At 38.4% G+C, this 20395-nt stretch overlaps 1 protein-coding gene across 5 annotated transcripts in view; it reads left to right on the top strand.

Annotated features, from left to right (window-relative positions):
- The window catches only part of CDCA2 (cell division cycle associated 2), a 44460-nt gene extending 27285 nt beyond the window's left edge, over positions 1 to 17175 (top strand). For 2 of the 5 annotated variants that reach the window (XM_032855784.1, XM_032855783.1), the window contains exons 12-15: positions 676 to 764; positions 1723 to 1860; positions 12030 to 12201; positions 15115 to 17175. In XM_032855784.1, the coding sequence (XP_032711675.1) occupies positions 676 to 764; positions 1723 to 1860; positions 12030 to 12201; positions 15115 to 16343 (1628 nt within the window). In that variant the 3' untranslated portion in view covers positions 16344 to 17175. Of the gene's footprint in view, positions 1 to 675; positions 765 to 1722; positions 1861 to 12029; positions 12225 to 15114 lie in introns of those variants that run through there. The other 3 variants (XM_032855785.1, XM_032855786.1, XM_032855787.1) reach the window with 2 other exon arrangements.
- Positions 17176 to 20395: the final 3220 nt, after the last annotated feature.

Here is a 20395-nt window from a genome sequence, read left to right as displayed (position 1 = left end):
TGAACTTTTCAAGTCCCTGGCTTCTTTATGATCGTGACAAGGCAAGACAGGACTTGGGTGACAAAGTCATGGGAAGCGTTATTCATGTCTTTCCCCTGAAAGAAATCCTTTAGTGGCTTCTCATTGGCTGGAAGACACAAACCAGATTCACTGGTACAGAATCTTAAGACCTGGAGTGTGAAATTAGAGCTAAACCTGGAAGCATAGTCTGTTCCAAAGCCCATGCTCTTTTACACATTATACTGCTTTTCATATACAACATTAAAAGTGATCAAATGAAATAGTTACCTGAATTTTGTAAGTTAAAAAAATTATTTTCATGATCATCTTAATGCCCTTTATGTAATTTCATTGGATAAAATGTGGCTTGGAATAAATGGACATGAGTGAAAATGTGGCATTTATTATAATCTGATTCATGTGTTATCTTAGGTTAAATGGTATGCATTCTCCATGGAAAGTGGTAGAAGTTTCTGGGTATTCAGTAAACTCTAAATCTTAAAACACGTTTTGGATCTCAAAATTTATTTTTGGTAATTACTTATTTATGTTTAGATATTATATTATGCTAAAAGCAAAGTGTGCATATCCAAAACAATGTCCAGTATAACTGAAAAATGATGACTCTTACAACTTTTTGTTAGCTACCCTTATTTTGCTTATCTTCTTCATCAGGCACTGATCCCTTCAGCTCTGGAAAAAACCATGAGGAAATAGCCTCCCATAAAGTTGGTAGAATAACACGGGCCTCTAACAGAAGTAGTGTAAGTATTTGTATTTGGCACAATGTATTTGTTTGTAAATCTTGCTATACATTTTTTTTGTTTTTATAATCACGTGATTATGGGTAAAATCTTGATTTGATTAATATCATTGGGAGCTCATACCTTACCTACATAACATATAACCCATGGTAATGTTCTTTTTTCTGATTTCATTTTAATTCTGTTAGAAGAAAAATACAGTAATATTACAATACAGTAATACAGTGCTTTCAAAGTTTGTGTTAATGTGGAAGGTAATCTGTTTGGTACATTTGTTTGGGGTCTGTGTGGTTTTATGAATTTTATTGAGGTTCACAGTGGAGAAGAGTAGTGGGTAATTAACAGACCCAGAAGATGACATAATTATAACTTTTCATAAAATATTTCTTTTTTTTTTTTTTTTTCGTTTTTTTAACACTGGGTTTTAACTATTCCGTAGGAGCGTAACTCCCACTGAATGCATGTCTTTTCCTATTTCATTAAATTAGATAAAATTGGAATTTTGTCTAAATTTATAAATATATAGTATACCATGATGGGCCTTTTAGCTGAAGTTGTTGGGTGATAAACCCAGAATTCACATTTAGATGAGCTAAGTACATGTTCCCACCCCACCATCCCCCATAACTCCACAGCACTTAGCTGCTAAATTGTAGATGCTTAGTAAATATTTGATGAAGAAATAACTAATTTTACACTTTTTTTTTCTTTTTTAAAATAATGGACAGAGTCCATATGCTTCTGGGTATACGTTTGATAAGATCAGAAATTGGTAATTACTCTTTTCTCCCATTCGGGTTTAAGATGTTTAAAATACTTGCAGTGGAACTTGTGAATTAAAAGGAAGTGGGATAGAAAATGTAGAAACAGTGTGGGAAGGAAAATAAATGTGAGAAACATATCTTAAAATGCACTTGCTTGTGTTTTGTGATATCCCTCCTTTAAATTTTCTTTATAGCAATTGATCACTTTTGCAGAAGAGAATGTTTGTAACTTACTTAATACAGAAGCTCAGCCTTGTAAAGAAAAGAAAATTAATAGGAGGAAATCTCAGGAAAGGAAGTCCACAGGAAGAGTACTTCCTAAAAAGAATCAGGTAAGTGTGTGTTTAAAGATACAGTAAGAGAAGAATTAATTGGTACATATCTTTGTTGTATGATTAGGAATGCACGGAAACAAAATTTTTCTAGTTAACATCAAATCAAGAGTATTAAAATCATCATAGAATAGAAAGGGCCAGAGGCAATTTTTTATGTGTGTGTGTGTGTGTGTGTGTGTGTGTGTGTGTGTATTTATATATATATATATATGTATACATATATATATATATACATATATATATATATATATACATATTCTTTATAATATATATAATCAGCTATAATTACCCGAGGACCATTTTTGTATTTCTTCATTGTATTATATACATTCAACACAGTAAAACTCAGCACTCAAGTGTTAAATTGATTCTTACCTTTGAATCTCATCTAATCTCACCCTATGAAAGGAATCCTCTAATTTCTTAGACAAAGATGAGTGTGCCATCTGCCCTTGTATGCTTTCACTTCTGCCAGGGCTGGATCTCTTCCTGTATTTAAGGGAGAATTTAGAAATTGGCTCTTCATCTAACTCAACACTTCAAGGCCTGTGCTGGCTCGGGAACTTCACGATCTCTTTATGGATGGCTGATCTAGCACCTTAACTTAGTCACCGGACCTCGGCCACCTCAGCGATCCAGGCCTTCCTCTGCCTTTTCCCACAGCTTGTTGGTACCTAAGACCTTCCTGCTTTTAATAGTACACACTACTTTGTCCCATTTGCTGATCCCAGCGGCCTCTCCTGCCAGTGTTCTCACTCCCTTACATACCTCTTCTGGTACGAACGATCTTCTGGCTCCTCTGTGTACCCTCCGGCATTCAGATATCCCGTTATTTCCTACGTTGCCTTGTTCAAACTGCCTGAGCTGCTTTACCAACTCTTGTCAGTAACGTCCGTTCTCCATCCCTTTCCTTCCACTTCTCGTCTGGATTGGTCCCCCACCGCCCTCCTGCCATCTAACGTTGGTCCTGGAGAGACTCACATTGGTGATCCTATGGCAGTCATAGCTGCAGATACTGTGTGAAGTCTGCTCTCACTTTCCACCTTCTTCATTGGAATTATTTTCCTAAGGTGTTGAGGAACTTAGTGACAATCGAGAGCAGCCTTTGATTTGAGGTCTCATGCTTAGTTACTTGCCACCTCAGCAGCATTTGACATAAAAGAACATCCCTTTACAGTCTTTGTTACAGGTTTATTTCCTTCCATCCACCCTTAGTTTGTATTACCTGGAGCTCCTCTTTGCCGTTCTAAATTGTATATTTTCTGGGTGATGTCATTGGCAGCATGGTTGATGCATCCCAAATCTGTCTGATCTATCAACATGAGTAATGGTCTACTAGACTTCTCTTCTTAAACCATCCTACAAGCCCCTCAGATACCAACTTTTCCAAAACTAAGCTCGTCAATCTTACCCCAGCACCCCCCCAAAACAGTTAGTAAACTTCCATTGTGTTCCGTGAAACAAAAACTGACTTAAACATGGCCCAAACATCTGCAGGTCAGCAAAACTGAAAAAACTGGAAGTTTTCCTGGTTCAATCCCTCTTTTAGATCACACTCCTTTGAAAGATCCCCTTGTTGAAAAAAACACATAAATTCAAAAATATGCATACATCTTTATTAGTACATTAGAAGTTGGTTTTCTTCAGACTAAAAAAAAAACTGCTACAAAGAATGTACATGTACTTTTTGACATAAAATCGATAGCCAGAGGGCGCCTGGGTGGCTCAGTGGGTTAAGCCGCTGCCTTCCGCTCAGGTCATGATCTCAGGGTCCTGGGATTGAGTCCCGCATCAGGCTTTCTGCTCAGCAGGGAGCCTGCTTCCCTCTCTCTCTCTGCCTGCCTCTCTGTCTACTTGTGATCTCTCTCTGTTAAATAAATAAATAAAATCTTTCAAAAAAAAAATTCGATAGCCAGAAAGTTCAAGGAGGATTGAGCATTAAGGTTTGTTCCAACCCCTCCCAGACACATTGGAATTAAAATAATTGATATAATAAAAAGACTAGACTCAGAATAGCAATGGGAAGAGGAAGGAAGGGAGGAAGGATGTTAAGCAACAGAGGACAGCCTTCAGTGAATCTCTGGAAGACAAAGCAGATGAGGGCACATTGACAGATGAAAGATGTAGATTTATAGCCCAGAATGTGCTCGGAGGAGTCAGAGAGGCATTGGGAACCAGCCAGCACATAGCACGATCCCAGGAGACTCTGTGCCCAGTATTGGCAGTTCCAGTAGAAGGTGAGAATGGGAAGTGGTAATGGAAAACAGAAAGACTGAAGTTTTGTATATGAGACAGTTTGCACCAGTTGGCACCCCACCCCCTGTCCCGTCAGGTTCTCCCATCTCAGAACAGATGATGTCATGTAGGTGAAAGCCCTCATTCTGGCATTTGGAAAGTCCCATAGTCTTGACAGCTTGCTCTTGCCCTCAAGCAATGCCTATGGTTGAGACTCCCCATTCTGCCCTGCCTGACCCTGCACAGAGCTGCCATTAGGATTTCCCTGCAGGAAACAGAGTTGCTGGAAAACAGACCAATTTATCCAGTCTTTTCTTATGTAAAATCAGACAACTCAGTAGAAACCAGAGATGAGAGATCTATATTTAAAAGTTGAAAAACTGGGGCGCCTGGGTGGCTCAGTGGGTTAAAGCTTCTGCCTTCGGCTCAGGTCATGATCCCAGGGTCCTGGGATTGAGCCCCGCATCCGGCTCTTTGCTCAGCAGGGAGCCTGCTTCCTCCTCTCTCTGCCTGCCTCTCTGCCTACTTGTGATCTCTCTCTGTGTGTCAAATAAATAAATAAAAAATCTTAAAAAAAAATAAAAAGTTGAAAAACTGACCCCATAAAGAAAGATTATTCTGGGAATGGAAGGAAACTTTATTTTAAAAAGACTGACATACTCGGATTTAAGAAAATATTATCTGCATAAAACTAAGAAGATGATGCTATAAAAAAGGAGCAGAGGGAGAAATATTCATAAATACATAAAATTTAGTCATTGGACTAGAGAATAAAGGAGTATCCCAGAAGGTAGAGCAAAAGAGAAACAGTCTAGTAGTAAGAGATGTGAAAACTGAATCTAGGAGACTATGTAGGTATCTGAGAACAAGAAGATAGAATGAGAGAAATTGTCAAAAGAAGGGGTTTCCAATAGTGGAAGAAAAGAGTCTTCAGGTTATAAGGGTCTACTGAATGCCTAGTACAATTTAAAAAAAAAAAAAAAGGCCAGGACTTCAGCCTGTCATTATGAAATTGAACAATAAGGATAACAAGAAAAGTGGACTTTTCCTCCCGGGAAACAAGAATCTGAGAGTATCAAGTTTACCAGTGGTCTGAATGGTGAAAGGTAATTGAATAGGACCTTTAAAGTTTTGAACAAAACTTGATGTCAGCCCAATACTCTGTACCCAGTCAAATTCAGTTAGGTGTAAAAGAAAAAAATAAAGACATTTAGACACTTCAAGGACTCTGAAAGTTTTTCTTTGGGCATTACTAAAGGATATACTCTAGCAAACTGAGGAAGTAAGCTTAAGGATTCAGGACACAGTGGATCTAATAATACAGGAGAGGATGCAAGGGAAATCTCCAAACGTGGTTGTTCAGCCAGCCCAGAAGAGCAACCTGTCCCAATTTGAGCAGAAGGAAAGGGTGCTCCAGGGAGAAGGTCTCTGGAGAGAAAAACGAAAAGACCCATGATTGAGAAAGTGGAAGGCATGTCATATAAGAAGAAAAAGAAAGGTAATTATATGCTTATACCATTTCAAATAAAAGTCCGTGTATAAAAGTTCTGGAGTAAACATGAAGCAATAGTTAGTGAGATTTCAAGCAATAAAGGAGTGTAATGAAAAGTATGTTTTCTAGTGCCAAGAGTCATCTACAGGGGGCGCCAGAGGAAAGGAAGCCAAGATTGTCCTTGGCAGTCCTAAGGTAAATGCTGTTTTCAACTAAGGGCAAAGCTTTTTAAGAACCTGATTGTTGTGCAAGAAGATCTGAATTAGCTGAATTGGAAGGGGAGAAGTGGGTAGAGAAGATGTCAGTGAGGGTGTTAGCATTCAGTGTAAGGGGTAATGTGCATGTTCCAAAGCCAGACAGCCTGGGTTCTAAATTCTGGCTTGACCAACTCCTACCAGTGGAATGGCAGGCAAGATTCTTGATTTCTCTATTGGTTTTAAAATAAAGGTAATATACTTAATGTATAAGCTTGTTGCATGCATTAAATGAGTTAGTACTTGTGAAACGCTTAGAATAATGCCTGGCCATAGCAAGTACTACAACTGTCCTTACAACTGTCTTACGGATTAGGGGTTCAAGATCTATTTTAAAAGTTGATGAAACAAATTTACCTTTTGACCCAGCAATCTCATGTCTGGGAATCTGTCTCATATCCAATGACAAAAGTACAAAAAGGCATATGAACAAAGTTATTTTTTGTAGTACCGTTTGTAATGCAAAAACCAAAAAGCCAAAATGTCCGTCAGTATGAGACTGGTTGGATAAACTAGGTGTATTGACAAAGTATTTTGCAGCTATAAAGTAGAGTGAAGAGAATATCCAATGGTGGAATGATGCCAGGATGTATTTACTGTTAAGTAAAAAAAAAAGTAGGTGTAAAATAACATATATAGTAGGCTTCTTGGTACTGAATTGTGATCCCTCCCCCACCCTGTCACCAAAATACTTCTCTGTTGAAACCCTAACCTCCAGTACCTCAGAATGTGACTCGATTTAGAGATAGGGCCTTTGATGAGGTGACTGATTTAACATGAGGCCATTGGGATGGTCTCTAATTCAGTCTTAATTGTGTCCTTTTAAAAGGAAGTTTGGACACAAAAGGAGACCCTAAGTGAGCACACACCCAGGGAGAAGACCACATAAAGAGGCGGCAGGAAGGCAGCCATCTAAACACCAAAGAGGGAGGCCTCAGAGGAGACCAACCCCCCCGTGCCTTGGTCTTGGACTTCCAGCCCCCCAAACTGTGAGACAAGAGATTAAGACTGTGTAAGCCACCTAGTCTGTGGTGTTTTGTTATGACAACCAATATGACAAACGAATATACTACATTTTACCTAAGAAAATAGGGTACATTAAACATGTGTGAATATGTGTATATATTCATACACACACATACATTTTTTCATAAAAGTGGGAGAAAAAGCCAAAGAGAAACAGTATGAAGAGTCCTTTGAGAGAGGAGCGCAATCTAGAATAAAGAAAATAAAGGTTTTTGTGGTTTTTTTTTTACTGTCAGGAATCCAGACTTTATCATTAGACAAAAAAATAAAAATTCAAAATCAGAATCTTGTTAGGCTAAATTTGAATTAGAAACATCAGTATGAACTCATGATTTTTTTTCCTTTAAAAAAGACCTCCTAGCTCTGTCAAGGTTTAGAAGCAGTGAGCAACCCTGGTACCTAGGTTGCCATTTCTGAATACCATTTTCAACTAAAAGTGATCAAGATTCCGGAGTGAAATGGCTGTTTTCGGATTTATGAACAGCGCATGTAGGAAACGAGCCTGGGTCTGTACCAGTGTGCAGTGAGGGAAGCTTTAAGAAACCACTGGGGGGGCTCCTGGGTGGCTCAGTGGGTTAAAGCCTCTGCCTTCGGCTCAGGTCATGGTCTCAGGGTCCTGGGATGGAGCCCCGCATTGGGCTCTTTGCGCGGCAGGGAGCCTGCTTCCTCCTCTCTCTCTGCCTGCCTCTCCGCCTACTTGTGATCTCTCTCTGTCAAATAAATAAAATATTAAAAAAAAAAAGAAAGAAAGATACCACTGGGGCCACAGGGAAGTTCCTCAAACCATTTCGAAGGGCCCCACTCACCAAAGATAGGACAGTGTGTCTATCAGAAATAACAATGGCTGGGCATCTGGGTGGTTTGGTCGGTTAAGTGTCTGCCTTTGGCTCGGGTAATGACCTCAGGTTCCCAGGATCACGCCCTGCGTGGAGCTCCCTGCTCAGTGGGAAGCCCACTTCTCCATCTCACTCTGCCCTTCCCCATGCTTGTGTTCCCTCTCTCACTGTCTCTCTAATAAATAAATAAAATCTTTAAGAAAAAAAAAAAAAGAAAAACAGTTGCAGTGGGTTGAAACAGACTTCAAATGTGAAAAAAAATACTTCGGTTTATAATAGTTTAAAAATCTTAAAGGTCACCTTAGGAGCTATCTAGGACACCAGCTCGTTTTTGTGAAAACTGGAAAATACAGAAGTTTTATTTCTGGGAAGCAAATAGTTGATGAGGGAGTTACTTATAGGAGAATTTCTACTAATAAATAAATTAAAAAAAACTTTCATGAAAGTTTTTGGTCATGAAGTAGTAGGCTGATGGGGGAGTCAGAATGGATGGATTGCAGTGGACATCTGAGCCCCCCGGTCAATCACAGTGTCACAGGGGAGAGAACATGGTCCTTCTAATGCAATGAAGAAGTCTACAGGCATCCATGAAATCATCTTTTCAAAAAAAAAATCAAAGCTGAATCTAATCAAGCCTACATCTAATGACCAGTTTTAGGAAGTGTAGGGGAGAGAGGAAAATAAAGACACCTTGATTGCAGTCAACCAAATCCAGAACTTGGCTAATTCTCCAAGACAAGTTCCTCAGTTTACTCATCAAATGGTGAGGGAAGAAAGAACTATAGATTATAAGATCTGCCAACCGAATGGAATGTGTGAGGACCTTATTGGGATCCTGATTTTGAACAGTTGTAAAAAACATTGATGGGCCAATTGGAGAAATTAGATCTCTGAGGAAATAATAGGGAGAATTGCTGTTTTTGTTCTCTGTGTCTGGGATGTTTATTTTGAGATCATTTTAGATACATGGCTATTGTAACAAGAATTACGGAGATTTCCCAAGTACCCTCTATCCAGTTTCCCCCAGTGATAGCCTGTAAAAATTTAGACAATATCACATAGAAAAATACCAACAGTCAAAATAAACGGATCTCCTCTTGCCCTCGTAACCTGCTTACTTCCCATGCCTGTCCCCACCTTAAACTAATGTGTTCTCCATTTCTTTCATTTTGTCATTTCTGAAATGTTATATAAATGTAATCACACTCTATGTAACTTCTTGGGACTGGCTTTTCTCACTCAAGTCATTACATTGTATACCTTAAATTTTATCTGTCAATTATATCTCAATAAAGCTGGGGGGAAATGACATTGTAAAAGGGAAACATCAATAATAAAATACAATGCCAAGTAATAAAAGTTTTCATTTTATTATGGAATTAAAAAAAGCTTTATCTCCTAGGGATGCTGTAGGGATTTTCACACGAAATGGGGTAATGCCTGGGATTTGCTTTAAAATAATCCGAGGGAAGGGGATTATAAATGAATCCTGATTTCTATAGGTTAGTAATTGTTGAAGCTAGAGGATGGGTACCTGGGGTTCAATATACTATTCTACCTGCTGTGTGCTTAAATTTTTCATAGAAAGCTAAAAATACAACACTATGAGCCTCTTTAGAGAGCTGTAACTAGCTATAAGAACTAAAAATGGAACCAAGAAGTAAACAGGACGAGTAAGGAAGTACGTGCTTTTCATCATAAGTTTTCCTGTACAATTTGATTTGTTGCCATGTACATGAATTATTTTTAAATAATTTTGAAGCAACTCACTGGAAGCAACTTAAGTATTATTTATGCAAATAAAAGATAAGGATTTATGTCTGTTTCATGATCTCCTTCACTGAGAAGAAATACTGGTGATTCTGGAATAAATGGAATCACTTTGGGGATAATACCTTCAGTTGTCCATCTGCTTTAAGTCATAAACCAGCCTTACATTTGTAGATCTGTGGCTTCCCTAGGATCCCAGTCATGTGCAGCTGGCTTTGTTACAGTATCAGCAAGGCTTTTTTGTATTGGAGCAGACTTAAATTTTGATAAGGTTCTAGCTCATGCAGATAAAACCTCCTGATGGACAAGCAATACTAGATGTATGTTCGTGAGAGTATGAGTGCTTTACTCTTTCCTCTTGTCTTTGGGTGGTGTACTTCTGCTGGTCCATAACAATGAGAAAGCATTATTAGCTTTTCATCGTGGGTAGCAAATTTTATGAAGTTTAGCTAGATCTCTCCTTTCACATTTATTCATTTGTTCTGGTTTGTTGAGAAGTCATTATGTGCCAGCACTGTTGCAGGTTCTAGAGATGTTTCATATAAACAAAGATGTCCAAAATCCTACTAAAAGGGTATTTTCTGTACCTATGAATCAGAGGCTATTCTAGAAGTTATAACCTGACAACAGTGACTGTAACATATTGATGTGCAGTGCCTGTGTCACACAGTAAGACTGATCATAATTTGGTATTAAAAAATATTTAAAAAAATTTCCCTGTATCTGTTCTCATAGTGCTAGGAAGGAATGTGAGAGAACGAGAAGAGCTGACCCAGATCTTCTGTGTACGGCCCAAACCTAATTTTAACCATTTCACTTATGTTAACTAACTTCATACTCGCCTCAGGGATCTGTGATGTGTGCTGGTGTGGTTCCCATTTTGCAGGGAGGAGGTGGAGGTACAGAGAGGTGAGGTGACTTGCCTAAGACGGGAAGGCATTTAGGTGGCAGAGTTGGCCATCTGTCACCAGAGATGGAATCTCATCTGTGGGAGCCCAAGTTAAGATTTTTCTCTTGGTTTCCACATCCATTGACCAAGCTGTTGTTTCCCCAACTGTTTCATGGAATGTCAACAGATGTTCCATAAAAAATATATATATATATATATTTCATGGAAAAATAGTTAACCCAGCATATTCCTAATGTGTATGGAGATTATTTATACTGAGGACTTCTCAGAGAATGTAATGTTAAATGTATATTATAAATCACCAAGAGGAACATTTATCTTGTACAGTTCTAAAATTATTTTTCCATGGAATGTTTTATTTTGTTTTGTTTTTACAGGATATCTATAGATATCTCAAGGAACATACAGTTCTGTGCCATTTTTGTACTCTTGAATACATCAGCCACTCTTTCACATCATTAGTTTCTATGCTTTCACCCAAATCATCTTTCTTAAATGTGAAATCAAATGTTGTCACTCCCTGAATCACTGTGCAGTGAACCTTCATTGTTTTCAGGCTCATACCATTTGCATACGAGGGCCTTGCTTGCTTTATGGAGCCCCCTGTAGGCCAGGTACCCATCTCAGTCCATATCGTCTGTCATGGTTTATATATTTATATATATGTATATATATAGTTTATATATGTTTCTGTTAAGACTGGGAGCCCCCTAAAAATCACATTCAGTTTGGTTTTTTCCACCTTACCATTTAATACCTATACATAGTGATCTCTCAATAAATGTTTGAATGGATTCCATTTTTTGGCAGCCTTATCTGCTAAAAACATATTCTTTATGTTGACCTAAAGTCCATTTCTCTCCAGTATTAACACACTGAGTGTATTTCTTTTTGTTCATAACAATGTAATGTTTGAGTTTCCCCGAAGTCCTTTCTAGGTGAAACTTCTTCTTTTAACAGTGAACCTTAGTTCTTAGTTGCTAACATGGCAGTCAAAACTGAATTTAATACTGCATTCCAGATATTATTAGAACAGAATTAATTTTTATAGAAGCCCACGTGTTTTCCATCAGTTATTACCAGGCCATTTGTCATCTTCTGTTTGTGCTCATTAACCCATCTTATTTTGACTTACTCGTTTTAGTCTTGATGAAATCATCTGTTGTTGGAAGCACCTCACCTAGCTTTGTGTTATCTTTAACATTTATGTACACAACTGTCATTTCTTCTTCCAAACCTCTGAGCAGAAGACAATATCCCATAGCTTCCAGTAGATAGCTCATTCAAGGTTAATCATGAGTGATCCTAACTGTATCCTACTTTCAAATATCTCATGTCTTAAGTCTGTCAAATCTATAGCATCTATCTTTCACTTACGCAGAACGTATTTTGGCACATATTTTGTGGAAATGTAGACCATTGCTTATCAGATCATTTGTAAATTGAGTTCTGCTTCATATTCTATTTCACTTTGTGTAAGCTACCCAGTCCTCCACGCCTAAGTCAGAATTTCTAAAAGTTTAAATGGCATAACTGGTCCTTTTCAGTAAGAATTTTTTGTCGTTGTTGTTAAGAATTAGAGGGTCAAAATTGTATATGGTGTAACCTCTTTCCCCATTACGGCATTTTAATACATTTCACAGGCTTTAAAAAGTTTCAGGAAGAAGAAAGCAAAGGGAAAGAAGAGCGTTCAGAAGTCTTTATACGGGGAAAGAGACCTTGCTTCAAAGAAGCCACTGCTCAGTCCTATTCCGGAGCTCCCTGAGCTTTCTGAGATAATGCCTCCCACTGCAGGCTCCAGAAGACTATGTTCAGGTATTCTGCTCTTTTCCTATTGATGTTTTATCCCCTCCTCCACTTTATTGCTGTTGCACCTTCTTTTCCCTTTTTCCTCGTCACTGTTAAAGAGTGATTGTAGGTGGGGTGCCTGGGTGGCTCAGTGGGTTAAGCCTCTGCCTTCGGCTCAGGTCATGATCTCAGGGTCCTGGGATCGGGCCCCACATTTGTGGGTTCTCTGCTCGGCGGGAGCCTGCTTCCCCTTCTCTCTCTGCCTGCCACTCTGCCTACCTGTGATCTCTGTCAAATAAACAAATAAAATCTTAAAAAAAAAAAAAAGCAGTTGTAAACTGTAAAAATAGTAACCATCCCTCATATTACTGGGAGATTTTTAAGTTAAAGAAGCAGTAGTTCATAACTTTAACCCTCTTCAGAATCTGATGGGAGCTCTGGATCCTCTCCCCAGAGAAACTTAAGACACAAGGTAGTTTGTATAATTTCAGGGGAAATAACTTCTTTCCATCCTTTTTCTTTGTAAAGCATTTTATGTTTTTTATAGCATTCTGTTATAATGAATTCTGAATTGTGTTATGGTCCATCATGAAGAGTAAATATGGTGATGGTCAGTGATAGATCTTTTATAATCAAGGACAAAAATATTTTTAAAGTTTGCCCTATGATGTTTCAGTAGAGTTCACACTGCTAAAGCATCTACTAGAAATAACATTTATAAATTGAACTTGATTACCTTGAAACAGTTTTGTTGAGAAGCAAAGATTAAGTCAGCTGACATCCTTGGTTAGATAAAAATTGGAGTTGCTTCTGTTTTATAATGCCTGAGTTTTAAAATTAACCGAATCATGCTGAAATTAATGAGTATGTTTCCATACATTTGGTGTGTTAATTTTGTATAGAATAGTTTTAAAAACAGCCATCTTTGTCTGTCATCACGTGTGTAGAACCTGCATTCCATTTGCAACATATCTGTAGAATTTATAATAGATCCAAGGATGAATAGGCATATGCCTTCCTAGACTATTGGCTTCTGCCTACTTCTCAACTTCCGGAAAGCACAGAGTTTAAACAAACACAGCTAGCTCATCACCACAAACACGCTGCTCCTGCCCCAGCCCATTTATGTGCTTGTCTTGGGACAGGGAGCTGGCCAGCCCACCTCTTTTTAATCTTGGCCTAATGCTGCTTATCCTTGAAGATTTAGCTCTGCTGGCCGCCTTTCCAGGAGAAGTCTTTGTTCGCATTATACCTTTATTTACCATGAAGTTTGTAATGTTCCCTCTATCTCCCTTCCCTGCAAATTGCAGTCCCCTTAAGACTGAAAACTAAGTCATCTCACTATATCCCCAGTTCCTGACTGGAGTTTTTCCAAAGATGTTTAAGCAATGACTGTTAGTATATGTTTTCCATCTTGCATCTTATTAGAGAATTTCTTTTTTAAAAATACCTGAAATGTTTTTATATATATATAAAAATATATGTATATCTATAGATCTATATATAAAAGGGTATCATCCCTTATAAGGGTTTAAAGCAAAATCTTCCCTCCCTCCTTTTCCATTTTTCCGTGTCTCTTTCTGCCTCTTTTCCTCTCTCCATCCCTGTCCCCTACCTTTCTTCTTTAGCATGCCACTTTCATGAAAAATACATTAAACATCGGTTTTTAAAGTTGTATAAAGAGCCCAACTGACATATTAGTTGGTTGCCACTGATGGACCCTATGTTAATCTCTGCCTTACGTGACCTGACTTGAAGTAATCAAATCATGAAATACTGGTTTTTAGATTTGTGGTTCAGCTGATTTTTTGTATATCTTACAGTTCTGATTTTGTTTAAAACATTTTTTATACTTATTTGACTGGGCCAATTAAAAACCTTACTCTCTGAGATAGCAAGAGAGATGGCATCCAATAGTACTGAGGTTTAGAACGCTGAAAGCCTGAATTTGTTTAGGTTGTGTTACATAGCCTAATTTTTTTTTTAAAGATTTATTTATTTGAGAGAGAGCATGCACGAGTGCACGTATGCACATGGCAGCTGGTGGGGGGGCAGAGGTAGAGGAAGAGAACCTCCAGCAGACTCCCTGCTGAGCTCAGAGCCCAACCTGGGGCTCTGTCTTACAACCCTGAGCTCATGACCTAGGCTGAAATCAAGAGCTGGAGACTTAACCGAGCCCACCCAGGCACCCCATTTAAAAAAAAAAAAAAAAATTATTTTAAGATGTATTTATTTAAGGCTGTGCTACATAGCTTTAAAACGTTGATAATGTTTTGTTCACCTGTGTGATGTGACAGAGTGTGTCAAAAACAGGACAGCCTCCACATGCAGTATCTTCCAGTTAGGGTGGAAGGGGAAGATTTTTAGAATATTGAAACAAACAGCTCTATTTGAGAATACAGTGCAGTTTAAATCACATTAAAATTTATAACACAAAACATAAGACCTAAGCGTCTTGAGAAGTACCCTTTCAGCTAAATCCTCAGATCCCCCAAAATTCCAAGTTTTCTTTTCTCTATTTCAGGGGAAACATAGCTAGAAAAGTTACCGAGGCACGGCGGCACCTATTTTCAGTAATTCATTTTTTGGGAAATGGGAAATGGGAAATGGGGCTGCCTCATACTAATTGACCTTGTAGTGTGGAAACTACAGTAGAATAGAAGAAGCAATTTGAGATACACTTCTCATTTTCATGGTCTGAGGTTATGTACTTTATTCACTCATGTATTAAATTCCTATTTTCTTAACCTGTGGCTTGAGGAAGAGCTAAAAAAGAAAGAGCAAGATGACAGATGGGAGCAAGTACGGCATAGCATTTGTAAGTCTTGTGAGTTTTGAAAGCCTAAAACACAGAATACGATATGGCACCTGTTTGATCCGTTGACCTTTTTTTCCATTGGTACTTTTTAGTGAGATTTTTACTTATTTACATGCCCTTAGATGATTTCAACTCCAATGGCGAACTTGAAGAAACAAAGCTTTCTAAAAGAGAGAATCTTTTGCCCCAGAACCCGGAAGATTTGCAGATGAGTCAAGGCTTTAATAAATATGATCTGTCCGCATTGTGCAGCCCTTTCACGAAAAGGTCCTTGTCGCTTATCAACACTACTTTAGAGCAAGATTTAAATAAAATTGCCATAGCCACTAATGAACAGAAAACTATTCCAAAAGCAGAAATTAAGTCGGAAGGCGAAAACGGACTGAGAGCCGGCTCCGAGAGTGGAAGCGGTCATGTTTCTTGTGCTCCTGTGACCGCAGAGCCCCTGGCATCAGACGATGCAGAATCCAGTAACGTCCCGCCACCCCAGGAATTGGCTGCTGCCAGTCAGAATGTGGAGAACCTTTTTCAGATCTTTAAAATTTCAGAAAATGTAAACATAAAGTATGAAAAACAGGATGACTTTTTAATAGCTACTGAAGGAAAATGGCAGACCATGCCCTTAACATCTGACTTAAAAAGTGAGGAGATCTTAAGTGACCATGTAAAAGACAGTAAAAGTCTGAATGCAGCTTTGGGAAGAAGCTCTATAGAAGGTCAAAGTGGCACGGGTGTGAGTGGTGGAGAAAAGAAGCACAGAAGGCGCTCTACATGTTATTCCGACGGCCAGAGTTTATATTTGGAAAAAACTGGAAATCCCAAACCTCCCTACGTGGTGAGCAACTCTCTAGAAATTGGTTTAGAAAATTCTGAACTGTATAAAGATTTATCCGCCTCCATAGAGCAAACCTTCCAGAGAACAAATAGCGAAACAAAGGTAAGACGTAGCACAAGGCTACGGAAAGATCTGGAAGATGAAGGGCTTGTATGGATTTCACTTCCATTTCCTTCCATGTCCTGCACTTCCCAAAGAATGAAAAGGAGAACAATATGTACGGTTGACAGCAGAGGATTTGAAAGCTTGTCCCTCTCTCAAGAAACTGCATCGTCTGGACAGAACCAGAGTCTGTCGCTCCCCATGTCAGGTAAAGAAAACAGGGAGGGCTTTGCTGCCAGGGCTTCCCGCTCATCTGGAAAGAGGAGGAAGAGCCTCTGTACATCTACACTCACAAATTCAAAAGATACGACTCCGTCAGAGTGCTTCAAAAGAAGAACCTCTCTCAGCCAAAAGGGAGAGACCTCTCTAAAGGACTTCGAAAGAGTGGGACATGTCCGGGAACTAAAGCAGTGACTGGCATTTCCTACAGAACCTGTGGCCGCAGTGAAGGTAACCATCCAGGCTTAAAAGATCCTTTCATTCTGCTTCTCGTCCTTTGTTCAACTTCGGTGTTTTAAAAGTTTCAAATAAAATCATTTGAGTTGAACCTATTTGTAAGTAGAAATAAGTGAATTTCTTCATCCCAAAGGGAAACATTCTATTAAAAATGTTCTTCCCTCCCCAAATAGTACATATTTACTAAAGCTTTCACAGTAGTACATGTTCACTGAAGCTTTAGAGTCTCGTCTCCGTTGTAAAAAACAACTGTCTTTTAGAAGTGACTCATTCTGTCTGCATGAGAAGAGTTTAAAAAACAAAATGATGGAATTAATGTAATTTTGTAAAAATTGAAGGTAATAAATACAAGGTTAAACACTGTTAGAAAATGAGAAAAGGCGTGTTTTAAAATGCTGCCCCCAAAAAAGGGTTAAAAAATGTTAACAGGAAAGAGAGAAATCGTAAGACTTGTTGGTTGAAAGTTGAGAAGCTTTAATGATTTACTTTGTCTCAAGTGAAAATCGTATATTAATAGGTTAAAATTAAAACCTAAACATGGCATTTTGGAAAATTTTTTCAATAATCAGAATATTATAAATCTAGCATTATAAAATGAATATATAGTTTATAAATAACTAGGGTGAAAATATTTTGTCCTTCAAACAAGATTGTTACATGCTTTGTGAGGTGGGAGGTACAGGACTGGTTTTTGGTGAAAACAGAGCAGTTTAGTTGAATCATCCTCCAGATCATTCCAATTAGTCACATTTAGGATTTATTCCAAGAAATCTCAAGTTAGTAATTTGGGACTTAATTCATGGGTCTCCATTAAAACAAAACTTTTTTTTTTAATCCAGAAACTCTTAAGAAAGGGCGCTGGAAAATTCGTTTACTTAACATGAAGGTGGTGGTAGATGGCTGATTTCTTTTTTAACATGGTCTTTTCCAGCAGTTCTATTTCACAACAGCAAGTACTATCACTTGTTTCAGATTTTCCAGTTACATTTCAGCAGTGTGCTCTTCTATCACTGTTTTGATGACAGCAGTTTGAAAATCTAAATTGCTATATATCTGGAATTTGTGAATGCACATAAATCATTGTATCATTAAACAATTGTCTTTGAAATCCTTTAAATCATTAAACTCTCCCTCTCCCTGATAGCAGAAACATGTTAACAAATAGAGCTCTCTATAAATAACACAACAGGGAAGAAAGCTCCTGCTGAGCGCCCATTTCCCCCGCCTCAGAGAGAGACTATTTGTTACCTTCTTGGCACCAATAGGTCTGGAAGCCCTGCTGCTAAAGACTAAATGTATTTTACATTAACACTCAAAGTGATCCCCAATTTCTTCTGCTAAAAGGTGGATTGTTTAAAAAATTCTTTTATCTTTACACGTAAATTATTTATGAACTTTTTTTCCTCCTCGTTTATAGTTTGGTATGGTTGGCAGATCTCTAACACTGAAAACAGTCAACGCCCCCACAACACTCCCCCCGCCCCCCCACTCCCTGCAAAAACGAAGCATTTTGGTTTTGGTAAATTTAAAAAGAAAAGATTAAAAACTTTCAGAAACATGCGATGTTTAAGAGTTTTTTTTTTACAAAGCTTTTTGTTCTCATTTAATGTGAAGGCCAAAACTACTGATCGTTTTTTTCTCCCCCTTTTTGTTGTATCATGTATGATCTCAGTTATGTTTGAATTTTAAGAATTTCACATGCTTATTTTATTTCTTAAAATGTGCTAATGAGGATGAGGGAAATATTTGATTTGTGGAATTTTTTTTGGCTTGAGTTTTCAAGTGTAAAATTGTTTTCTGGCATCTCCAGTTAAAAATGTAAACCCTTGATGCATTTTGTTGGTTTTAGGGTGTGTAGGTATAAATGTTTTGTTGATATTTATAAATAACAAATGGGCAGTTTTTCAAAAAAAAGAAGAGGTCTGAGAAATCAAAGCAATTTGGACATAATTTTATCCACTGTCTCATTTGTATCCTAAGATTTGTGAAAAGTTAATTATTTCTGTATTTGATCATGCTTGCTTGTTTTTTAGCTGTTTCTTTTCATTAATGGTTGAATCAGAAACTGGGCTTCGGAAGAGTTTGTACTTGCCTTATCTTTTTTACTGCAGTAACCCTTGACATTCTGCCTTAGGAAATCTGTATCTTTTGTTGATCCTGTAGATGCTTGTTTGTTCCAGAAGATGGCAGCATGACATCTGGCTACATTACCTTAAACCCCAGGCAGCTAGTCACTGTTGCTGTGGGTGCTTCTCTTTAACTTTTAGTTTCACTCATTTATATCATCAAAGGTCCTATATGTCTATTGGAACAAGTAGAGAACGGTACACAATTGAAAACTGTCTTCTTCACCCCATGTGAGCATCCTGTAGCCACACCTGCCTCTTCCCGAAAGCTTTCTGTGTAAGCACTTAACAACTGGCCTGCATCTTCTGGACCTTCGCCTGTGTCAACATGCTTTCGAACAGGATCAATGTAATGTGCCATTCTGCAACTCAGTTTTTTTATTCAATAAACTACCGTGTTGTTATGGGGAGGCCTCGTACTCCTTCAGTCCTTTGAATCCCTGCATAGAGTTGTACACTCTGCGCATCTCCTTACTAACAAAAATGCTAGTTGTCTCCACTTCCTTGTGGAGACCCAAGCTGCGCTAGGCTTGTGTGAAAATGTCCGTAAGATCAATTCCCTGAAATTAAAATTAAATGGATATCAAGTTATCCTCCCCAGTTCATACCTGATCCAGGTCTTTCATAAAGATTTTGGGATGCATCTCCTTTCCCTCTGCTTGTCACGTTGTCCTCCCTCTGCTTGAATGCCACTTGGCTTCCATTTTCTCTCGCTGCCCCAGTTCAACTGGCCCTTGAGCTGTGGAATCGAACTCGGGGCTTAGACTTGGTGTAACAAGGAGGAAAGGATTATTAATGCCCGATTCATGGTTTAAGATTGAAAGAACTTCGTTTTTACAGAAGTCTGGTTTATGAAGGTGTAATTAACTCCAGTAAACTGAGTGAAGTTGATCTTTTTAAGAGTACAGTGTGAATTTTGGCAAATTCATCCAGTCGTATAATGACTACCACAGAAGAACATTTCCATCATCCCGGAAGACCTCTGCCCTTTTTGTGGACAGTCTCCTCTCCCCCAACCCCAGCCCCTCACAACTGCTAAGCAGATTTCTTTCTAGTTTTGCCTTTTCTGCAATGTCCTATAAACGGATGTAAGAATGAATAGCCTTCTTTTTTTGAAATTTAGCAGAGTGGTTTAGAGATTTATCCACGTTTCATGTCACAAGTAGTTGATTCCTGTTTATCACTAAGTAGTAGTATTGTTTTACGGATGTACCAGGTTTCTTCACTCATTCACCAATAGATGGCTATCTGTATTGTTTGTTTTTTGACGATTACAAATAAAGCTGCTATGAACATTAACATTTTCTTTTTAAGAGATGTTTTCATTTCTCTTGGGTAAATACCTAGGAGTGGGGATTCCTGGGGTGTAGGGTGGGGATATGTTTAACTTTCTGAGAAACTTCCAGGCTTTTCCATCGTGGCTGCACCATTGCGCATGCTCACCCACAACGCGTGCAGTTTGCCGCGCATGTTCACCAGCACCCAGCGCCGTCTGCCGCCTTCATGGTAGGATTCTGGTCGCTGTGCTGCCGCATCTCACTGCGGTCTTGATGGAGGTTTCCATAACGACTAATGATGGAGACGTATTTTCCTGCGCTTATTTGCCATTCTGGTATCCTCTTTAGTGAAGTGTCTATTAGATTTTTTGCCCACATTTTCTTTACTTACTGATGTTTTCCTGTTGAGTGAAAGAGTTCTGTGTTTATTTGAATACGGATTCTTTATTGGCTGTGTCTTGCAAATATTTTCCCCTGGTCTGTGGCTTGTCTCTTTATTTTCTTAGCAGTGTCTTTTTAGTGTAATCTGTTAACTTATCAATTTTTTTCTTTAATGTCTCATGCTTTTGTGTTTTATCTAAGAAATCTTTGCCTAGTTCAAAAGCAC

This window comes from Lontra canadensis, unplaced genomic scaffold (assembly GCF_010015895.1).
Source record: "Lontra canadensis isolate GAN:19392208 unplaced genomic scaffold, GSC_riverotter_1.0 scaffold10, whole genome shotgun sequence".
Lineage (NCBI taxonomy): Eukaryota > Metazoa > Chordata > Mammalia > Carnivora > Mustelidae > Lontra > Lontra canadensis.
This window is presented reverse-complemented; position numbering and strand designations above follow the sequence as displayed.